Source organism: Mustelus asterias, chromosome 10 (genome assembly GCF_964213995.1).
Source record: "Mustelus asterias chromosome 10, sMusAst1.hap1.1, whole genome shotgun sequence".
NCBI lineage: Eukaryota > Metazoa > Chordata > Chondrichthyes > Carcharhiniformes > Triakidae > Mustelus > Mustelus asterias.
The window spans coordinates 72,956,664-72,973,125 of record NC_135810.1 but is presented as its reverse complement, the minus strand read 5'-3'; the positions used below and the strand labels follow the sequence as shown (position 1 = coordinate 72,973,125).

The 16,462-nt window shown below is 41.3% G+C and overlaps 1 protein-coding gene across 3 annotated transcripts in view; it reads left to right on the top strand.

Moving 5' to 3' along the window:
* Positions 1–16,462, top strand: part of rev1 (REV1 DNA directed polymerase) — a 111,571-nt gene that overhangs the window by 9,286 nt on the left and 85,823 nt on the right. For 2 of the 3 annotated variants that reach the window (XR_013498877.1, XM_078221928.1), the window contains exons 2-4: positions 15,054–15,120; positions 15,745–15,877; positions 16,138–16,306. Coding sequence is in view for 2 of the 3 variants with exons in the window: in XM_078221928.1 (XP_078078054.1) it covers positions 15,064–15,120; positions 15,745–15,877; positions 16,138–16,306 (359 nt within the window). In the remaining variant the exon portion in view is untranslated. Of the gene's footprint in view, positions 1–10,040; positions 10,140–15,053; positions 15,121–15,744; positions 15,878–16,137; positions 16,307–16,462 lie in introns of all 3 variants that reach the window. The other variant, XM_078221930.1, reaches the window with a different exon arrangement.

Here is a 16,462-nt window from a genome sequence, read left to right as displayed (position 1 = left end):
TAGTTTTCACTGTTAATACATGTGACAATAATAAATCAAATCAAAGTAGATAGCCTCACATTTATCCACATTATATTGCATTTGCCAAGTATTTTCCCACTCAACCAGCCTGTCCAAGTCACCCTGCAGCCTCTTAGAATCCTCCTCACAGCGCACACTGCCATCCAGCTTAGTGCTGTCTGCAAATTTGGAGATATTGCATTTCATCCTTTCATCCAAATCATTAACCTATATTGTGAATAGCTGGGGTCCCAGCACTGAACCCTGCAGTACCCCACTAGTCACTGCCTGCCACTCTGAAAACAACCAATTTATTCTCACTCTCTGCTTCCTTTCTGCCAACCAGTTCTCTATCCAAGCCAATACATTACCTCCAATGCCATGAGCTTTAACTTTGCTTACTGATCCCTTGTGCGGGACCTTGTCAAAAGCCTTTTGAAAGTCCAGACACACAACATCCACTGGTTCACTCTTGTGCACTCTGCTGGTCACATCCTCAAAAAATTCCAGAAGATCTGTCGAGCCCGGATTCCCTTTAGCGAATCCATGCTGACTTTGACCTATCCTGTCACCGCTTTCCAAATGCTCAGTTATTATATCCTTAATAATTGACTCCAGCATTTTCCCCACCACCGATGTCAGGCTAACCAGTCCATAATTCCCCATTTTCTCTCTCCTCATTTTTTAAAAAGTGGGGTTACATTAGCTACCCTCCAATCCATTGGAACTCTTCCCGAGTCTATAAAATGCTAGAAAATGATCTCCAGTGTGTCCACTATTTCTAGTGACAACTCTGGGGTGCAGCAATTTCCCCAGTACAATTTCCTGACTAATAAGGACTTCCTTCAGTTCCTCCTTCATGCTCGACCCTCTGTCCCCTAGTATTTCTGGAGGGTTATTTGTGTCCTCCTTAGTGAAGATAGAGCCAAAGTATTTGTTCAGTTGATCTGCTATTACTTTGTTGCCCATTATGAATTCACCCTATTCTAAGGGGATCTACATTTGTTTTTACCAGTTTTTTTCTCTTCACATATCTATAGAGGATTTTGCAGTCAATTTTTGTGTGTTCTGCAAGCCTACTCCCATATTCTATTTTTCCCTCAAATGAAATCCTTAGTCCTTCTCTGCTGGATTTTAAATTTCTCCCAATCATCTGAATCATCATTATCATTCTGGGATTCATAGAATTCCTACTGTACAGAAAGAAGCCATTCGGCCCATCCAGTCGGTACTGACCACATCCCACCCAGGCCCTATCCAGTAGCCCCACACATTTACCCTGCTAATCCCCCTGACACTAGGGTCAATTTTAACATGGCCAATCAACCTAACCCATATATCTTTCAGACTGTGGGAGGGAACTGGAGCACCCAGAGGAAACCCATGCAGACACGGGGAGAAAGTGCAAACTCCATACAAACAGTGACCCGAGGCCGGAATTGAACCCGGGTCTCTGGCACTATGAGGTAGCAGTGCTAACCACTGTGCCACCATGCTGCCCCAATCCTCAGGCTTGTGGCTTTTTTGGGTCAATTTATGTGCCTCCTCTTTGGCTTTAACACTATCCCTGATTCCCCTTGTTAGCCATAAATGAGCCACCTTCCCCATTTTACTCTCACGCCAGACAGGGATGTACAGTTGTTGAAGTTCATCCGTGTTCTTTAAATGTCCGCCATTGGCTATCCACTGTCAACCCCTTAAGCATCCTTTGCCAGCTTATCCTAGCCAATGCATGTCTCATACCATCAAAGCTAACTTTCCACAAGTTCAGGACCCTAGTCTCAGACTGAACTGTGTCATGCTCCATCTTAATGAAGAATTCTACCATATGATGGTCACACTTCCCCAAAGGATCTTGCATCACAAGGTTGCTAATTAATCCTCTCTCATTACACAATACCCAGTCTAGGATGGACTGCTCCCTAGTTGGTTCCATATTGGCATGGGAGGACCAGGACAGGTTGTTGGTCATCTGGACACCTAAAAACTTGAAGCTCTCGACCTTTTATACTTCGCCCCCATTGATGTAGACTTTAACATCTTTGATGTGTCTTTAACATGATGAAATAGCCCAAGATGCTTCACAGGGGCATTATAATACAAAATATGTAATTAAACCACATAGGAAGATAGTCGTGCTGATGATCAAGTTTTAAGGAGTATCTTAAAGAAGGAAAATAAAGTAGAGAGCTGTAGGGAGGGTATTCCATAGCTTGGGGCCTAGCTACTGAAGGCACAGCCACCAATGGTAGAGCAATTATGATCAGGGATACACAAGAAGCTAGAATCAGAGGAGCACAGATTTGTAGAACAGGAGGAGATTACAGAGATAGGGAGAGACAAGACAAGGAAGGGCTTGAAACCGAGGATGAGAATTTTTAAATCAAAATGCTGTTTAACAGAGATGTAGATCAGTTAACATGGGTGATAGGAGAACAGGACCTGCGCGAGTTCTAACTCGGGCAACAGAGGTTTGGATGACAAGTTTACAAAGAGCATAATGTGAGGCAGCAGCCACGAATCCATTGCAATCATCAACTTGAAATTATACAGCACCTTGAACATCAACTAATCCCATGTCCTTCATGAAGCCAGAAAGGAACAGACACCGAGCCTTAAAGCAAAATGCAGGAATTCTGAAATCAAAGCAGAAAATGTTGGAAATACTCAGCGAGTTAAAATCATCTGGAAAAGAGAAAGAGGTCATGTTTTAGGTGGCTGAATTTACATTTCTAATTAGTTTTGAGGCAACAGGTTTTAGGCAAGAACAGTGGGTGTGGGGAGAAGAAAGAGTAAAAGAGAAGATCTATAATAGGGTGGAAGGCGAGAGAGATTAACTACAAAAAGGATGATGTTCCGATGCAAAAGGCACCATTATTCCTTTTGCTATTTAATCTCTCCTACCTTGCAACGTGCCATAGATCTTCCCTCTGGATTCCTCCTGCTGTTTTTTCCTTATGCTTGGAACCTGCGATATCTCAAACCTTTTGTAGATTGGACGAAAGGTTGTCAACCTGAAATGTTAATTATTATTCTTTCTCCACAGAGGCTTCTTGCTGTACTTGCAACATTTCTGGAATTTAATGGGTGGGGGTTAGAAGAGGTGATGGAAGACTCAGCCAAAGACAGACATGTAGAAAGGGAGGGGCTGAGACTGAAGACTTTGCCATAAGTGATGGTGTCTGTTGTGTGCATCATCTGTGCACTGTCTGCACTCAAAGTCTCTTGAGCCCTTTGTCTGATCTCTGCTGTCTCCTTTCTGCCTGCTATCTTGAATCTCTCCTATTCTCCCCTTCAACTTTTGATTAAAGAGCTCACTCACTATTCTGTCCCTAATCGCTTGTTTTTCTTTGCTGCGGCGCATAGTATAATGTCCCGGGGTACGTGTCTTTCTTAGGTTAAGCAGAATTGAGATTTGGGACTAATTAGCGTAAGTGACACAGCCAGAATCAAGGATACGAGGAAAGATCTGGACCATCAATTAATCTGAATCCAGATTTAGTTTGTGGGCACTCCTGATTCAACAGCCTGAGTATTTGATTGAAAAAGGCAATCAAGTGCATCTATTTTCATGGTTATAACTCGGTGTTAGATTTTTCAGATACTCCAGACTTGAAAATGTGTCATTTGCTGGCTGATCTTGTTATTTATAGGTTATAAACGCTTCACCTGGTCCTGCCTTATAAACACTTCCATACTAGTAAACTGCTTTTACTGAATGTTGTGAAATTCAAACGTTGTGGAGGAGAGAAGGAGACATAGTTTTGGTCCGTTCTTGTTTTAAATCCAAAGTTTTGTTTTATTTCAGGAGTTTTTGACAAAGCATTGCTGGCTGTACTGGGGGGAGAAATCAACTTCAAAAACTTGGTTGTAGAGTTTTACATTCAATGTGTAGATGTGGGTTTATGTTCTCTTGGGTTGATTAATCACATCTGCCTTGGCGAAATGAAAGGAAGCCAAGTGTTTGTGTATTGATGGCTAACCCTTGGCAGACACACATTTCCTGTAATCAGTCAATGTTTTGATTGTAAATAGAGACAGCGTTGTGTTTTGAAAAGACAGCTACAAATAATCAGCAACATAAATAACATCTTTAATTGCACAACATAAAAAAGAAGCAATCTCCTTATATTCTAATTTATAAGCACAAATCCAGGAGGGTCAGATCATACATGGGTAAGAATGGAATGATTTGTAATGATAACTGGTACAGTATTCTGCAATCTCTTCTGCAAACCACAGTTCTTAATATGCCTTGTATTGTGTGAGCACAAGTTACTTGCCTTTTCTCACTAGCAGCATGACATTTGCAGTTCAGCTCAGGAAAGGGGTAGGAGTACAAAGAACAATACAGCACAGGAACAGGCCCTTCGGCCCTCCAAGCCCGTGCCGCTCCCTGGTCCAACTAGACCATTCTTTTGTATCCCTCCATTCCCACTCCGTTCATATGGCTATCTAGATAAGTCTTAAACGTTCCCAGTGTGTCCGCCTCCACCACCTTGCCTGGCAGCGCATTCCAGGCCCCCACCACCCTCTGTGTAAAATATGTCCTTCTGATATCTGTGTTAAACCTCCCCCCCCCCCTTCACCTTGAACCTATGACCCCTCGTGAACGTCACCACCGACCTGGGGAAAAGCTTCCTACCGCTCACCCTATCTATGCCTTTCATAATTTTATACACCTCTATTAAGTCTCCCCTCATCCTCCGTCTTTCCAGGGAGAACAACCTAGGATGGAAGTTTGCTACGGTCGGGAGGGGTGGAGTGGGTGGTAAGTTACTGTAGCATAAAGGGAAGAGGTGGGAGATGGTGGATGTCAAAAAGAAGTGCATAAGTGCAAAGTTATTTAAGGATTTATGGAGCACTGGAGACCCCAGCTGTATGCAGATGATCAGACCTGATTAGAATATAGTACAGGAACAATAGATATTAAATGTGAAGACTGAATTCACTTTTAGAATTGAAATGCTTTCACCCAAGTTACTTAACCATTTCATGCATTAAAATGTGGTGTCTCTTTTTCAGCAATGGCAATCAGTTCAGGCAGTGGTGGGCAACCTGCAACCCAGGGGCCACATGCGGCCCACCAGGGTTCTAGACTGTAGCCCACGAGATATTTTTTTGGCTGGTGCCCACACAGGGTTGCCATGTTCCACTGATTTCCGTCCGCATATTTTTTACCTCCCGGTATAACTGAAGTGAAATGCATGTAAAACAAGGGCACATGAAGTGAGCTGCTTGCTGATTGCACACATTAACTGTGAGAGCCACGCAGCCAATCAGGCATAATTCTTTTTGTTTTTACCACTTGAAGTTGATGACAGTTCTATTAATATATGAATAATTAAGCATTTTCTATAAATTGTTATGAAATATTCAGCGTATATTAAATGTATTCAATCTTATTCAAGGGTTACAGTTAGCGAACATGCCTGATTTCAATCTTGCGGCCACTGAGATAAAGGAGGGCCACTCACTAGCCTAAGTTGCCCATCACTGAGCTAGGGTGTTTGTTACTTGTTTGACTCTCATTTCCATTCACACACTTTCTGTTCTGGCTTCAGTGGTGATTTCCTTCAGCACTCACTTGGTTAATCTCTAGTTACTTTAAACTGTTTGCAGCAGTACAGGAAATTAATATATAGGTTGGACAAACCTGAGAACATGCAACTGGCTGCTCCCTGAGTTGGGGGGGGGAGGGTTATTCAAAAAGGAAATGGGGAGAATACAGTTTCAACGTGTTCCCTATAGGAAGAAATGTAGGACCAATATGTTCGGGGAACCCTGGATGTCTAGGACAATTCAGGACTGGATAAGGAAGAAGAGAAAGTCTTTTAGCAAGTCCAAAGGGAGCAATTCAGCTGCGGCCCTAGAGGAATGTAGGAAGTGCAAGAGGAGTGTAAGAAAACAAAAGAGCAAAAAGGGGGCATGAAAAGGACTTGCAAACAAGATGAGGGAAAATTCTAAGATATTTTATGTTAGGGAGAAAAGTACAACTATTTGGCTATAATGTACTTCACTCTTTCACTCTTGAGAAAACCAGATGAAGACTCTTGGAGTTACAGACAAGGCCTTTAATACAAACTAGGTATGGATTGGCCCCAGTGCCCCAACTAGTGGTTCACCAGGGAGAATCCCGATCCAGGAATTGTACGGACTTTTATAGTTAAGATCCAGTTACAAGAAATTAGCGTATACCTATCAAAGTTGTCCATTTGCACAGAAGTTATATCTATATCCACGCTCAACTATTGATTATGTTGACATCATGCATAACATAAGGTTATAGTTGTCCAGTTGCAACTTGTACGCGTCTACCTAATTATAATGCCACTAAGCACCTATTTCTTTCTACACAATTATGAAGTTAGTTTTCTAACCAGTTGTACATCAACTCCCTGTCCCATTGTCTCTTGTTAGAACAGACACTAACAAGCTGCATAATTCAGTGGCGGTCTTGTGTACAGTTTTATGGTCTTGATGCTTATCTGGATCTGCTTTAATCAAGAGCTGTGGTTTTCTCATAGTTTTCCTGTGTGACTGAGTTTAGCAGCTTGCAGCTTATGTGATTTTTAAACCTGTGTGATTATTAACCCTTTCATTCTTTAAATACATTAAGGGGAAAGATTGACCAGGGAACGAGAGGGGCCGATTAGAGAGCTGTATTAAGTTTCAAGGGAGTAAGATAAGGGGTATTGCAGATAAAAAGGATGAGTTAAGGGCAATGATTGACGCATAGAACTGGGATACAGTAGCCATTGCAGAGACGTGATTGAGGGAGGGGCAGGATTGGCAACTTAAAATTCCGGGATATAAAATCTTCAGGTGAGACAGAGGAAGGGGGTAAAAGAGGAGGAGGCATTGCATTATTATTTAAGGATTCCGTTACTGCAGAAAAGAGAGATGATATCTTGGAGGGGGCATCGAATAAAACTTTGTGGGTAGATTTTAGGAATTAAAAGGGACAGCCACTTTCCTAGGTGTTTATTACAGACCCCAAATAGTCAGTGGGAAATTGAGGAGCAAATATGTGCACAATTTGCAGAGATGTGTACAAATAATAACAGGGTAATTATAAAGTAGGTGATTTCAACTTTCCTGACATTAGCTGGGATGAACATAGTGTGAAGGGCTTGGATGGAGTGCATTTCTTGAAATGTGTACAGGAGAACCTTTTAGACCAATATGTAGAGGGTCCAACAAGGGAAGGAAGGGACTGTGGACCTAATTCTGGGGAATGAAGCCGGACAGACAGCTAAGGTGATGGTGGAGGGAGGAATTTTAGTGATAACGATCGCAACATGGTACAGTTTAAGTTTGTTATGGACAAAGAAATAGACAAGTTGCAAAAAAAAGTTTTGGATTGGGGAAGAGCGGATTTTATTAAAATAAGGCAGGATCTGGCTGAGGTAGACTGGGAACAACTACTAATGGGAAGATCGACAGAAGAGCAATGGGAGGCCTTCAGAAAGGAAATGTGGAGGATACAAATCCAGCACGTTTCCTGATAGGAAGGAGTAACAAGCCCAGAGAACCATGGATAACCAGAGATAGTAAGAAGTTTAACAACACCAGGTTAAAGTCCAATAGGTTTATTTGGTAGCAAATGCCACTAGCTTTCAGAGCGCTGCCCCTTTGTCAGGTGGAATGCAGGACATGTCTGTCTGGAGACAGGTTTAAGATCTCTTTAACCTGTGCTTAATGCTTTCTCCACTCACATTGTTTGTACCTTTAAGACTTGATTATCTGTAAAGACTGCATTCCAATCATTATTCTGTAAATTGAGTTTGTGTCTCTGTATTCCCTGTTTGTGAGCAGATCTCCCACTCCACCTGACGAAGGGGCAGCACTCTGAAAGCTAGTGGCATTTGCTGCCAAATAAACCTGTTGGACTTTAACGTGGTGTTGTTAAACTTCTTACTATGTTTACCCCAGTGCAACGCCGGCATCTCCACATCATGACTAACCAGAGATATTCAGGATATGTTGAGAAGGAAAAGGAAGGCTTTTAGCAGGTACAAGGACAACAAATTAGCCGCGGCATTAATGAAGTACAGAAAGTGCAGGGTGGAGCTTAAGAAAGCAGTTAGGAAAACAAAGAGGGGATATGAGAAAGCTCTGGCTGGTAAAAGTAGAGAAAATCCCAAGCTATACCATAAACACATCAATGGGAAGAGGATAACCAGGGAAAGAGTAGGGCCCTTTAGGGGGCAAACTGGGTGGAGCCAGAGGACATTGGTAGAGTGTTGAACAAAAACTTCACATCCGTCTTCACCCAAGAGAATGAGGATAAAGCTATGATATTCAGAGAGAGAGACTGCAAGGTTCTTGAGCAAATTGACATGGGGAAGGACAAGGTATTAGAGATGTTGGCAGGTTGAAAACTGGACAAATCTCCAAGTCTGGAAGAATTGTGTCCCAGGCTGCTGTGGGAGGCAAGGGAGGAGATTGCAGGGGCTCTATCCAATTTTTAAATTCCTCTCTGGCCACGTGGGAGGTGCCAGAGTACTGGAGAACAGCTAATATGGTTCCGCTATTGGAAAATCTATTTCCCTTGCGTTCATAAGAAAAGAGGGGTGGGGGAGATAGGGAAGTGCTGAAGGGATGGGCTTAGGAATCATGTTGCAGGAAATTGGAACTGATGAATGGTAGTGGGGCTGGAGGTTCTGTGAAATCTTGGGAGAAGAAGCCTTACTGTAGACAGATATTACCTCTGATGACCAGATTTCCAGTTGTGTATTGAATGCAGTAGATATCTTTAATGACTGTGATTATATTTGCCCCTTTATCATCTGTTAATGGTGCATATTTTCCAAGAGTGTAAAGTTTATTCGAAGTTTTCTTCTAAAGAATGCCCAGGTTTAAGTCATCCCAATGAAAAGTAACATTGATCACCGATCAGGCTGGAAATTTGGGCAAAGAAATGGCAGATGGAGTTCAATCCTGATAAATGCGAAGTGATGCATTTTGGTAGAAATAATGTAGGGAGGAGCTATACGATAAATGGCAGAACCATAAAGGGTGTAGATACGCAGAGGGACCTGGGTGTGCAAGTCCACAAATCCTTGAAGGTGATGTCACAGGTGGAGAAGGTGGTGAAGAAGACATATGGCATGCTTGCCTTTATAGGACGGGGCATAGAGTATAAAAGTTGGGGTCTGATGTTGCAGATGTATAGAACGTTGGTTTGGCCACATTTGGAATACTGCGTCCAGTTCTGGTCGCCACACTACCAGAAGGACGTGGAGGCTTTGGAGAGAGTACAGAGGAGGTTTACCAGGATGTTGCCTGGTATGGAGGGGCTTAGTTATGAGGAGAGATTGGGTAAACTGGGGTTGTTCTCCCTGGAAAGACGGAGGATGAGGGGAGACTTAATAGAGGTGTATAAAATTATGAAAGGCATAGATAGGGTGAACGGTGGGAAGCTTTTCCCCAGGTCGGTGGTGACGTTCACGAGGGGTCATAGGTCCAAGGTGAAGGGGGGGAGGTTTAACACAGATATCAGAAGGACATATTTTACACAGAGGGTGGTGGGGGCCTGGAATGCGCTGCCAGGCAAGGTGGTGGAGGCGGACACACTGGGAGCGTTTAAGACTTATCTAGATAGCCATATGAACGGAGTGGGAATGGAGGGACACAAAAGAATGGTCTAGTTGGACCAGGGAGCGGCACGGGCTTGGAGGGCCGAAGGGCCTGTTCCTGTGCTGTATTGTTCTTTGTTCTTTGATTTCTCAGAGAAGTGCTCCTCCACCTCCAAGAAATTAAAATTGAGTTTGGATTTTTTTAAAATTATGGAATTAATCTCTGCTCCAAAATCCAGACTGAACAAACCATCAGTGTACTCGCAAGACCTGCAAAATCTACTGCACATGTCATCATTTAACTACTCAGTTCCTGGATTCTGTGGCTTGCTTAATGCCAACAGACCCAACGCTTCTTAGATACTGATGTGCTGGAGTTTATAATTCAGCCTTGGACAGCAATTGATGTAGACAGTTGTAAACATCAATGCGGTGATCAACATTTTGTCTTTGATTTAGATACCCTTTCCAATCAAGAAGCGGAGGTATTGATTGTACAGCAAGAGGATGAAATTCCCTCTGAAAGTCCTGCACGTTGACATTATTTATACAGCAAATGTAAGAGATAATTGAAAAATCCTGGTAGAGAGCATTAACAGCAATAACAAAATACAACTTATATTTATATAGCCTTTGACAGAATAAAACCCCCAAGAATATGAGCCAGATTTGACACCGTCACTTGGGGAAATATTAGGACAGATGACCAAACACTTGGTCGAAAAGGTAGATTTTATAGACCGCCTTAAAAGTGCAAAGAGAAGCAGAGAGGCTTTGGAACAAATTTAAGATCTTAGGACCTTGGCAGTTGAAAGCACAGCCACCAATGGTGGAGCAACTAAAATGAGGGATGCTTGAGGTCATGATTAGAGGAATGTAGATATCTCGGAAGGTTGTGGAGCTGGAGGAGATTACAGAGATAGGGAAAGACAAAGCCTTAGAGCGACTTAAAAACAAGAGCAAGAATTTTAAAATTGAGGCAGCGCTCAACTAGGTGCCGATGTAGGTCAGCAAGCACAGGAGTGATGGAACTTAGTACAAGCAAAGACATGGGCAGTTTTGGAGGCTAAGTTTAGAGGGTAAAATTAAGGAGGTCAGCCAGGAGTGCATTGAGATAGTCAAGCATAGAGGTGACAAAGGCATGAATGAAGTTTCCAAAAGCGGGTTAGCTGAGGCAGAGGCGGAGTTCGGAATTGGAAATAGGCAGTCTTAGTGCCGATAACTCGGTGGAAGCTCATCTCAAATGTCACATCAAAGTCTGAACAGCCTGATTCAGTCTTAGGCAGTTGCCTAACAGAAAAATGAAGTCTATGGCTAGTGAATGGAGCTTCTCGTGGTGACCAAAGACTTTGTTTTTCTGATATTTAATTGGAGGAAATTTCTGCTCATCCAGTACTGGATGTCAGATAAGCATTCTGATAATTTAGCAACAGTGGAGCAACAAGAGGTGGTGATGTCATCAGTGGACATGTGAAAATTAACACTGTGCTTTTGGATGCTGAGAGGCAGCATGGAGATGAGAGATAGAAATGAGCCCAGGATAAACTCTTGGGGCACACCAGAGATAATGGTATGGGAGCAGGAAGAGAAGTGATGAACAGTGGTATAATTAGACAGTTAAAATTGAATCAGACAAGTGTAGTTCCATCCAGCTGAATGACATTGGAAAGGAATTGGAGGAGGATTGTGTGGTCGACCTTGTCAGAGGCTGCAGGTAGGATAAAAAGGATGAGGAGGGTAAGTTAACCTTTGGCACAGTCACATAGGATTTAATTTGTGACTTTGTGAAAAAGCTGTTTTGGTTCTGTGGCAGGGAAGGCAACATGATAGGAAGGATTCAAGCATGGAGTTCTGGGAAAGTTGTTCATGGATTTAGAAAGTGAAAAAACTTTCCTCGTCTTTGGAGAGGAATGGGATGTTGGAAATGAACATTACTTTGCAAGGACCAAGAGGCCAAGGGTTAGTTTTTTTTGAGGAGAGGGGTGAAGATGGCACATTTGAAGGGGAGGGGGACAGTACTTGAAGAAAGAGAACTGTTGACAATATCAGCTGACATAGAGGTCAGGAAGGGGAACTGGATGGTCAACAGCTTAGTGTGAATAAGGTTATAGAAGCAGGGAGTAGTTCTAGTGGACAAGATGAGCTCAGAGGGGGAGATGGGAGAAAGACTAGAAAAAGATGTAAGTTCAGGGCTGGGACATTAGGGAGCTTCAGTGGAGGCAAATGGTAGTTGATTAGAATGCTCATTCTAAATGACAAAGAGGTCCATAAACTCCCTGTATTTGTTACGTGATATGAAGGTGAAGGAGAATTAGAAAATTTAGAATGAGAAAGTTTGTAGTTAGAGATTATTTTTGCATTTCTAGAATCATTTTGGAACAATGAACAGTTCAGGAGGGAAGGGCCTGGTAGTGTTTTGTGCAACCAGATCGATATACCATCAAGTCTGCTGCCCTTGCATTTAAGAGAAAAGAGGTGAGGCTCGTTCTGGGTAAATGACCAGGATAAGAGAGACTAATGGTTTTCTTTGCAATGGAGATGAGGCTATGGTTAAGCAAATCGGTAGCTGCAGAAACACAATGGTAAATGGAGGGCCGAAGATTAGACAGGTCTGTTGAAAAGTCATCAATCTGAAATGTTAACTGTTTCTTTCTCCACAACTGCTGTCTGACCTGCCGAGTGTTTGTGTTTTCTGTTTTTATTTCAGATTCCTACATCTACAGTATTTTGCTTTTGTATTAAACAGTTATAACTGGATTTTTTTCAGGGCAGTACACAGAAGGAAATACGGTTGGGCTGTGGGTGGAGAGTAATGCAAGGAAATAATCATAGATGGCCATATCTGAGATTGATGCAGTGGGTGACGCAAGGCTGCATGAAATTGCTCTGTCAGTAGTTTGTCTCAATATGGGTTGGGGAGTTTAGATGGATAGTAGGACTAAGGGAGGGAGGGGACAGACTGTGAACTCAAAGGAGAGAGAGCATGATAATTGCGATGGAGGTTGAAATCACCATGGATAAGTCGTTCAGTGCAGAAACTGATGTTGGAGAGCAGTGAAGAAAGCTTTGCAAGAACAATTTTATGGGTAGTTGTGTGGAAAGCAGGAGACAGATTTTGAACAAGATTGAAGACTCAAAAGAGGACAAAGTACCAGAGGAGTAGGAAAACAGACTGAAGTGTGATGGTGAAGAGATTCACACCCGCCACCACAATAGTTTGGGTGGGAAACTGGTGGAAGGTATCACTAGACAGGGGGGCTTCATTTAAGGGGAAGGAGTTATTAACCCTCAGGCAAGTTTCTGTTAAGGCCACAATGTTCATGCAATCATTCACAGTTCTCTTACTAAACAGCCTCAATCTATCTCCCTCCCTGCCCTTAAAGGCTTTCTGATGAACCATCTCTGACTATTATGTTTATTAACTATTATCTATAACTATTATACACCTCCAGTCCTCAAACAAAAAGGGTCAATGATCACTCCTTTTTCTCTTTGAAATGTCTACATTATATTCTATTTGGCCAAGAGTGATATAAATTGAGTCAAATACTACTTTGTCATCTTTATAGGAGTGGGAGGGGTTTATCAGGAATTCCATTATTAGATACTTGGAAGTCTTGAAAGGATATGAGACTTTCTGGAACCCTGAAGCTGCCGATCAGCTTTTAAATAAATATTTTAAATTCTGGGCATATTTTCTTTTTCTTTCTCCCTCTCGTTATGCTTTAGTTAAGAACATTACTCCATTTGAGATTTATTTCAAAGCACAAATGTTGACAATTTAAGGTGATAAGTATTCCTCACCACAATGCTTCCAGCTGGTCTTAAAATGATTGGGCATGAGACATCCCAGATTATGTCCTGCTGTGGTAGGCTCCTGGTAGAATAAACAAGGAAGACGTATCAGATTATCTGAGGTTTTTATTATCTTTGCTGCAATTAGTGGCCAAAAATGCAACCTCTCAATTTTCCTATGGATAGAGTACTACTAGTTGCAGTTTTTCCACAGTGGCTTGGTCTTTATTAGATGCTTGGAAGTCGATGCTGCTTTTGCCAGTCAACAAATGCAAGTACGGCTCATGATGAAGTCCTGTATGTCTTGGGGAGTAGGATCTGATTTTCCACACAGTTTGTTTTTGCATGTGGAATTAAATAGGTTCACAGAACAAGGAAGATAATATGACATTTGGAATTGCATCAATGTTAACCTATTTACAAGTCCATCTATTGTGATGATGCAACAAATGCTGCAAAAGCACCCTCAATAAGGTTTAAAAGCAACAAAACACTGGAATTGATTACAGATTAACATCCCTGATTATGGTGTCCATGAAGCAGAGCGCTCTGGGTGGAGTAAGGAACAATGTTGTGGAATCAAGTAGTTCTGCCCATAGAGTGATAAATACAGAATTGTTAAAATCTGCAAAGCTGCACGTTATCAGTAAAGCTCTCTTTTCCTTTTGCCTGACCCCATTGTGTTTCTGGTTGAGTATCATACTATTGCAAAATTCTGCACTATTATCAGGTTACTAAGTTGTACAGAAAAGCTAAACTCTCACTCTAATGGCAGTTACAAAGAATAGGAATGATTGAATCTCTCAGTAGGAAAACTTGTGGTAAACAAGACAAAACCCTATGAATTATGAAAAACAGATAATTTGGCACATTTTTAAAATCGCATCATCCCCTGAGGTTCACAACTAAATCACTTGCTGTTTATTTCATTATTCCAAATCCCAAGTGTATTCCTGTTTCATAATACACTTTCAAGAATTATTCACTATACAGCAGTTGCTGAGTAATTACAGGCTTGCCATATTTTCTATTGGTACTGTTTGGAGGTAAACATAGTTTGTTTTACTGTAAAGCACTTACAATTTGAGCACCTAAATATATTTAAACTAATAATACTTGAGGCACATTAGGCTATGAAAGGCTGTTCAAGGCAATATGTCCTTGGGGTCCAGAAAAGGCTACATACCCAAAGTATTTACCTTTTTTTAAAATTGCTGATCAGTTTATGAATTTTGAACATTATCTGTTTTCATTATTTTTAAGCAACAGATTCTTAGATTTACAGAATGTTGTCACTTTTAAGCTTCTTAATTGATTGCTAAGAGGATCAAAGGTTACAAGGAAAAGACAGGAGAATGGGGTTGAGAAATTTATCAGCCATGATTGAATGGCAGAGCAGACAGGATTGGCCGAATGGCCTAATTCTGCTCCTATATCTTGGGTTTTATTCTTCTGATGCCTGTGCCATGAATGATATTCAGTTTACATAAATAGTTGTTCGTTCACATGAAGTCCCCAGTAGTCACACTTAGACTTCATGCTAAGGTAAGTGCCAATTTTGGTTAATTTTCTTGCTACCTTTAATAATAAGTAATTGCACTTTGTTTTATGTCTATTTCCATGTATGTAAAATTGAGCAAAATGTTTTAAAACCAATAATTTGAAATTAATTTTCAGAGAACCTACTATGAGCCGTGGAGGATGGAAGAAACGTGCCAGCGATGGGGATGGCTGGAGAGAATGGGTATGTTCAGCACAAAGATACCTTGAATATTCTGATTTTTATTTGTAAACTTATCATTTTGTTTTGTCCCCCAGACAATAGAAATTGAACCATGTTTTGTCAAATGAATTGCAGTTTCACTTTTTTTGTCAGCTTAGCTCAATTGGTAATGAGTCAAAAGATTGTGGATTCACTAGTGCCACTCTAGGCCCTTGAATAGAAAATGCTCACCCCCTAAATCAATACAAAGGAAGTGATACATTGTCAGAGATACCATCCTCTGGATGGGATGTTAAATCAGTTATCCAGCTACATGTCTTGATCATTTGGTGGACATTTAAAATGCCATTGCACCATTAAGAGAAGAGCATTAAAATCTCTTGGTGTCAGAGTGTGCATTTCTCCCTCAGCCAATAGCATAGGCAAAATCTTTTTTCGTCACTAATTGACAGGATCTTGTAGTGTGTACCTTTACCTACATTTTCAAAGCAATTCACTGTGCAAAGTGCCTTGAGACATTTCTGAGAATTGGGAAAAAGGACTATGTAAATTAAGATATTTTGGTTTTATTCAAAGTGACCTTTGCTTGAAATGTATCATAATCGGTGAAGTCAAAGTTCATAGAATCTTCTGAATTACTCCTAGGATGGCTACATGGCAGCAAAGATGGACAAACTGGAAAGACAGTTCAAATCAGAGACTCTTTTTCAACAAGAAAATGAAGGGACAGCATCTTGTATTTTCAGAGGTGTTGCAATTTATGTCAATGGTTACACAGGTATGCAATGCTTTAAAAGTCTGACTCCGAGATAGCTGTAATCTTCCAGAAATCTCAAATCAATTTAATCTGTCTTCATGTCAGTGGGTTGAAAGTCAAGTAGTAATTTATTTCAATAGAATGGGTTAGTTTCAATGAAGAACTTGCAAGAAATAGTGTTGCCAGGATAAATAAAACTTTATGCTTGTATAGTTGTCCAGTGCTGGAATACTAAATCACTCCTGATTTTCTCCACCTGTAAATTATGTGTTTTGTTTCAGATCCAACAGCTGATGAGCTGCGAAGGCTTATGATGCTGCATGGAGGCCAATATCATATGTACTATTCAAGATCCAAAACTACTCATATTATTGCCACTAATCTTCCAAATGCAAAAATCAAAGAACTGAAGGAAGAAAAAGTGGTTCTCCCCAATTGGATTACAGACAGGTTAGTAAAAATATAATTCTTGTAATTCCCATTATGTTTTGGGGCAGGGAAACAGTGGTAAATACAGTAAACTGCCGAGGTTTCTTGAGGATTCCTCCCCCGATGTCGACTGACAGCAGATTTATGTTTGAATCAGCTGCAGTGTAACTCCAACCT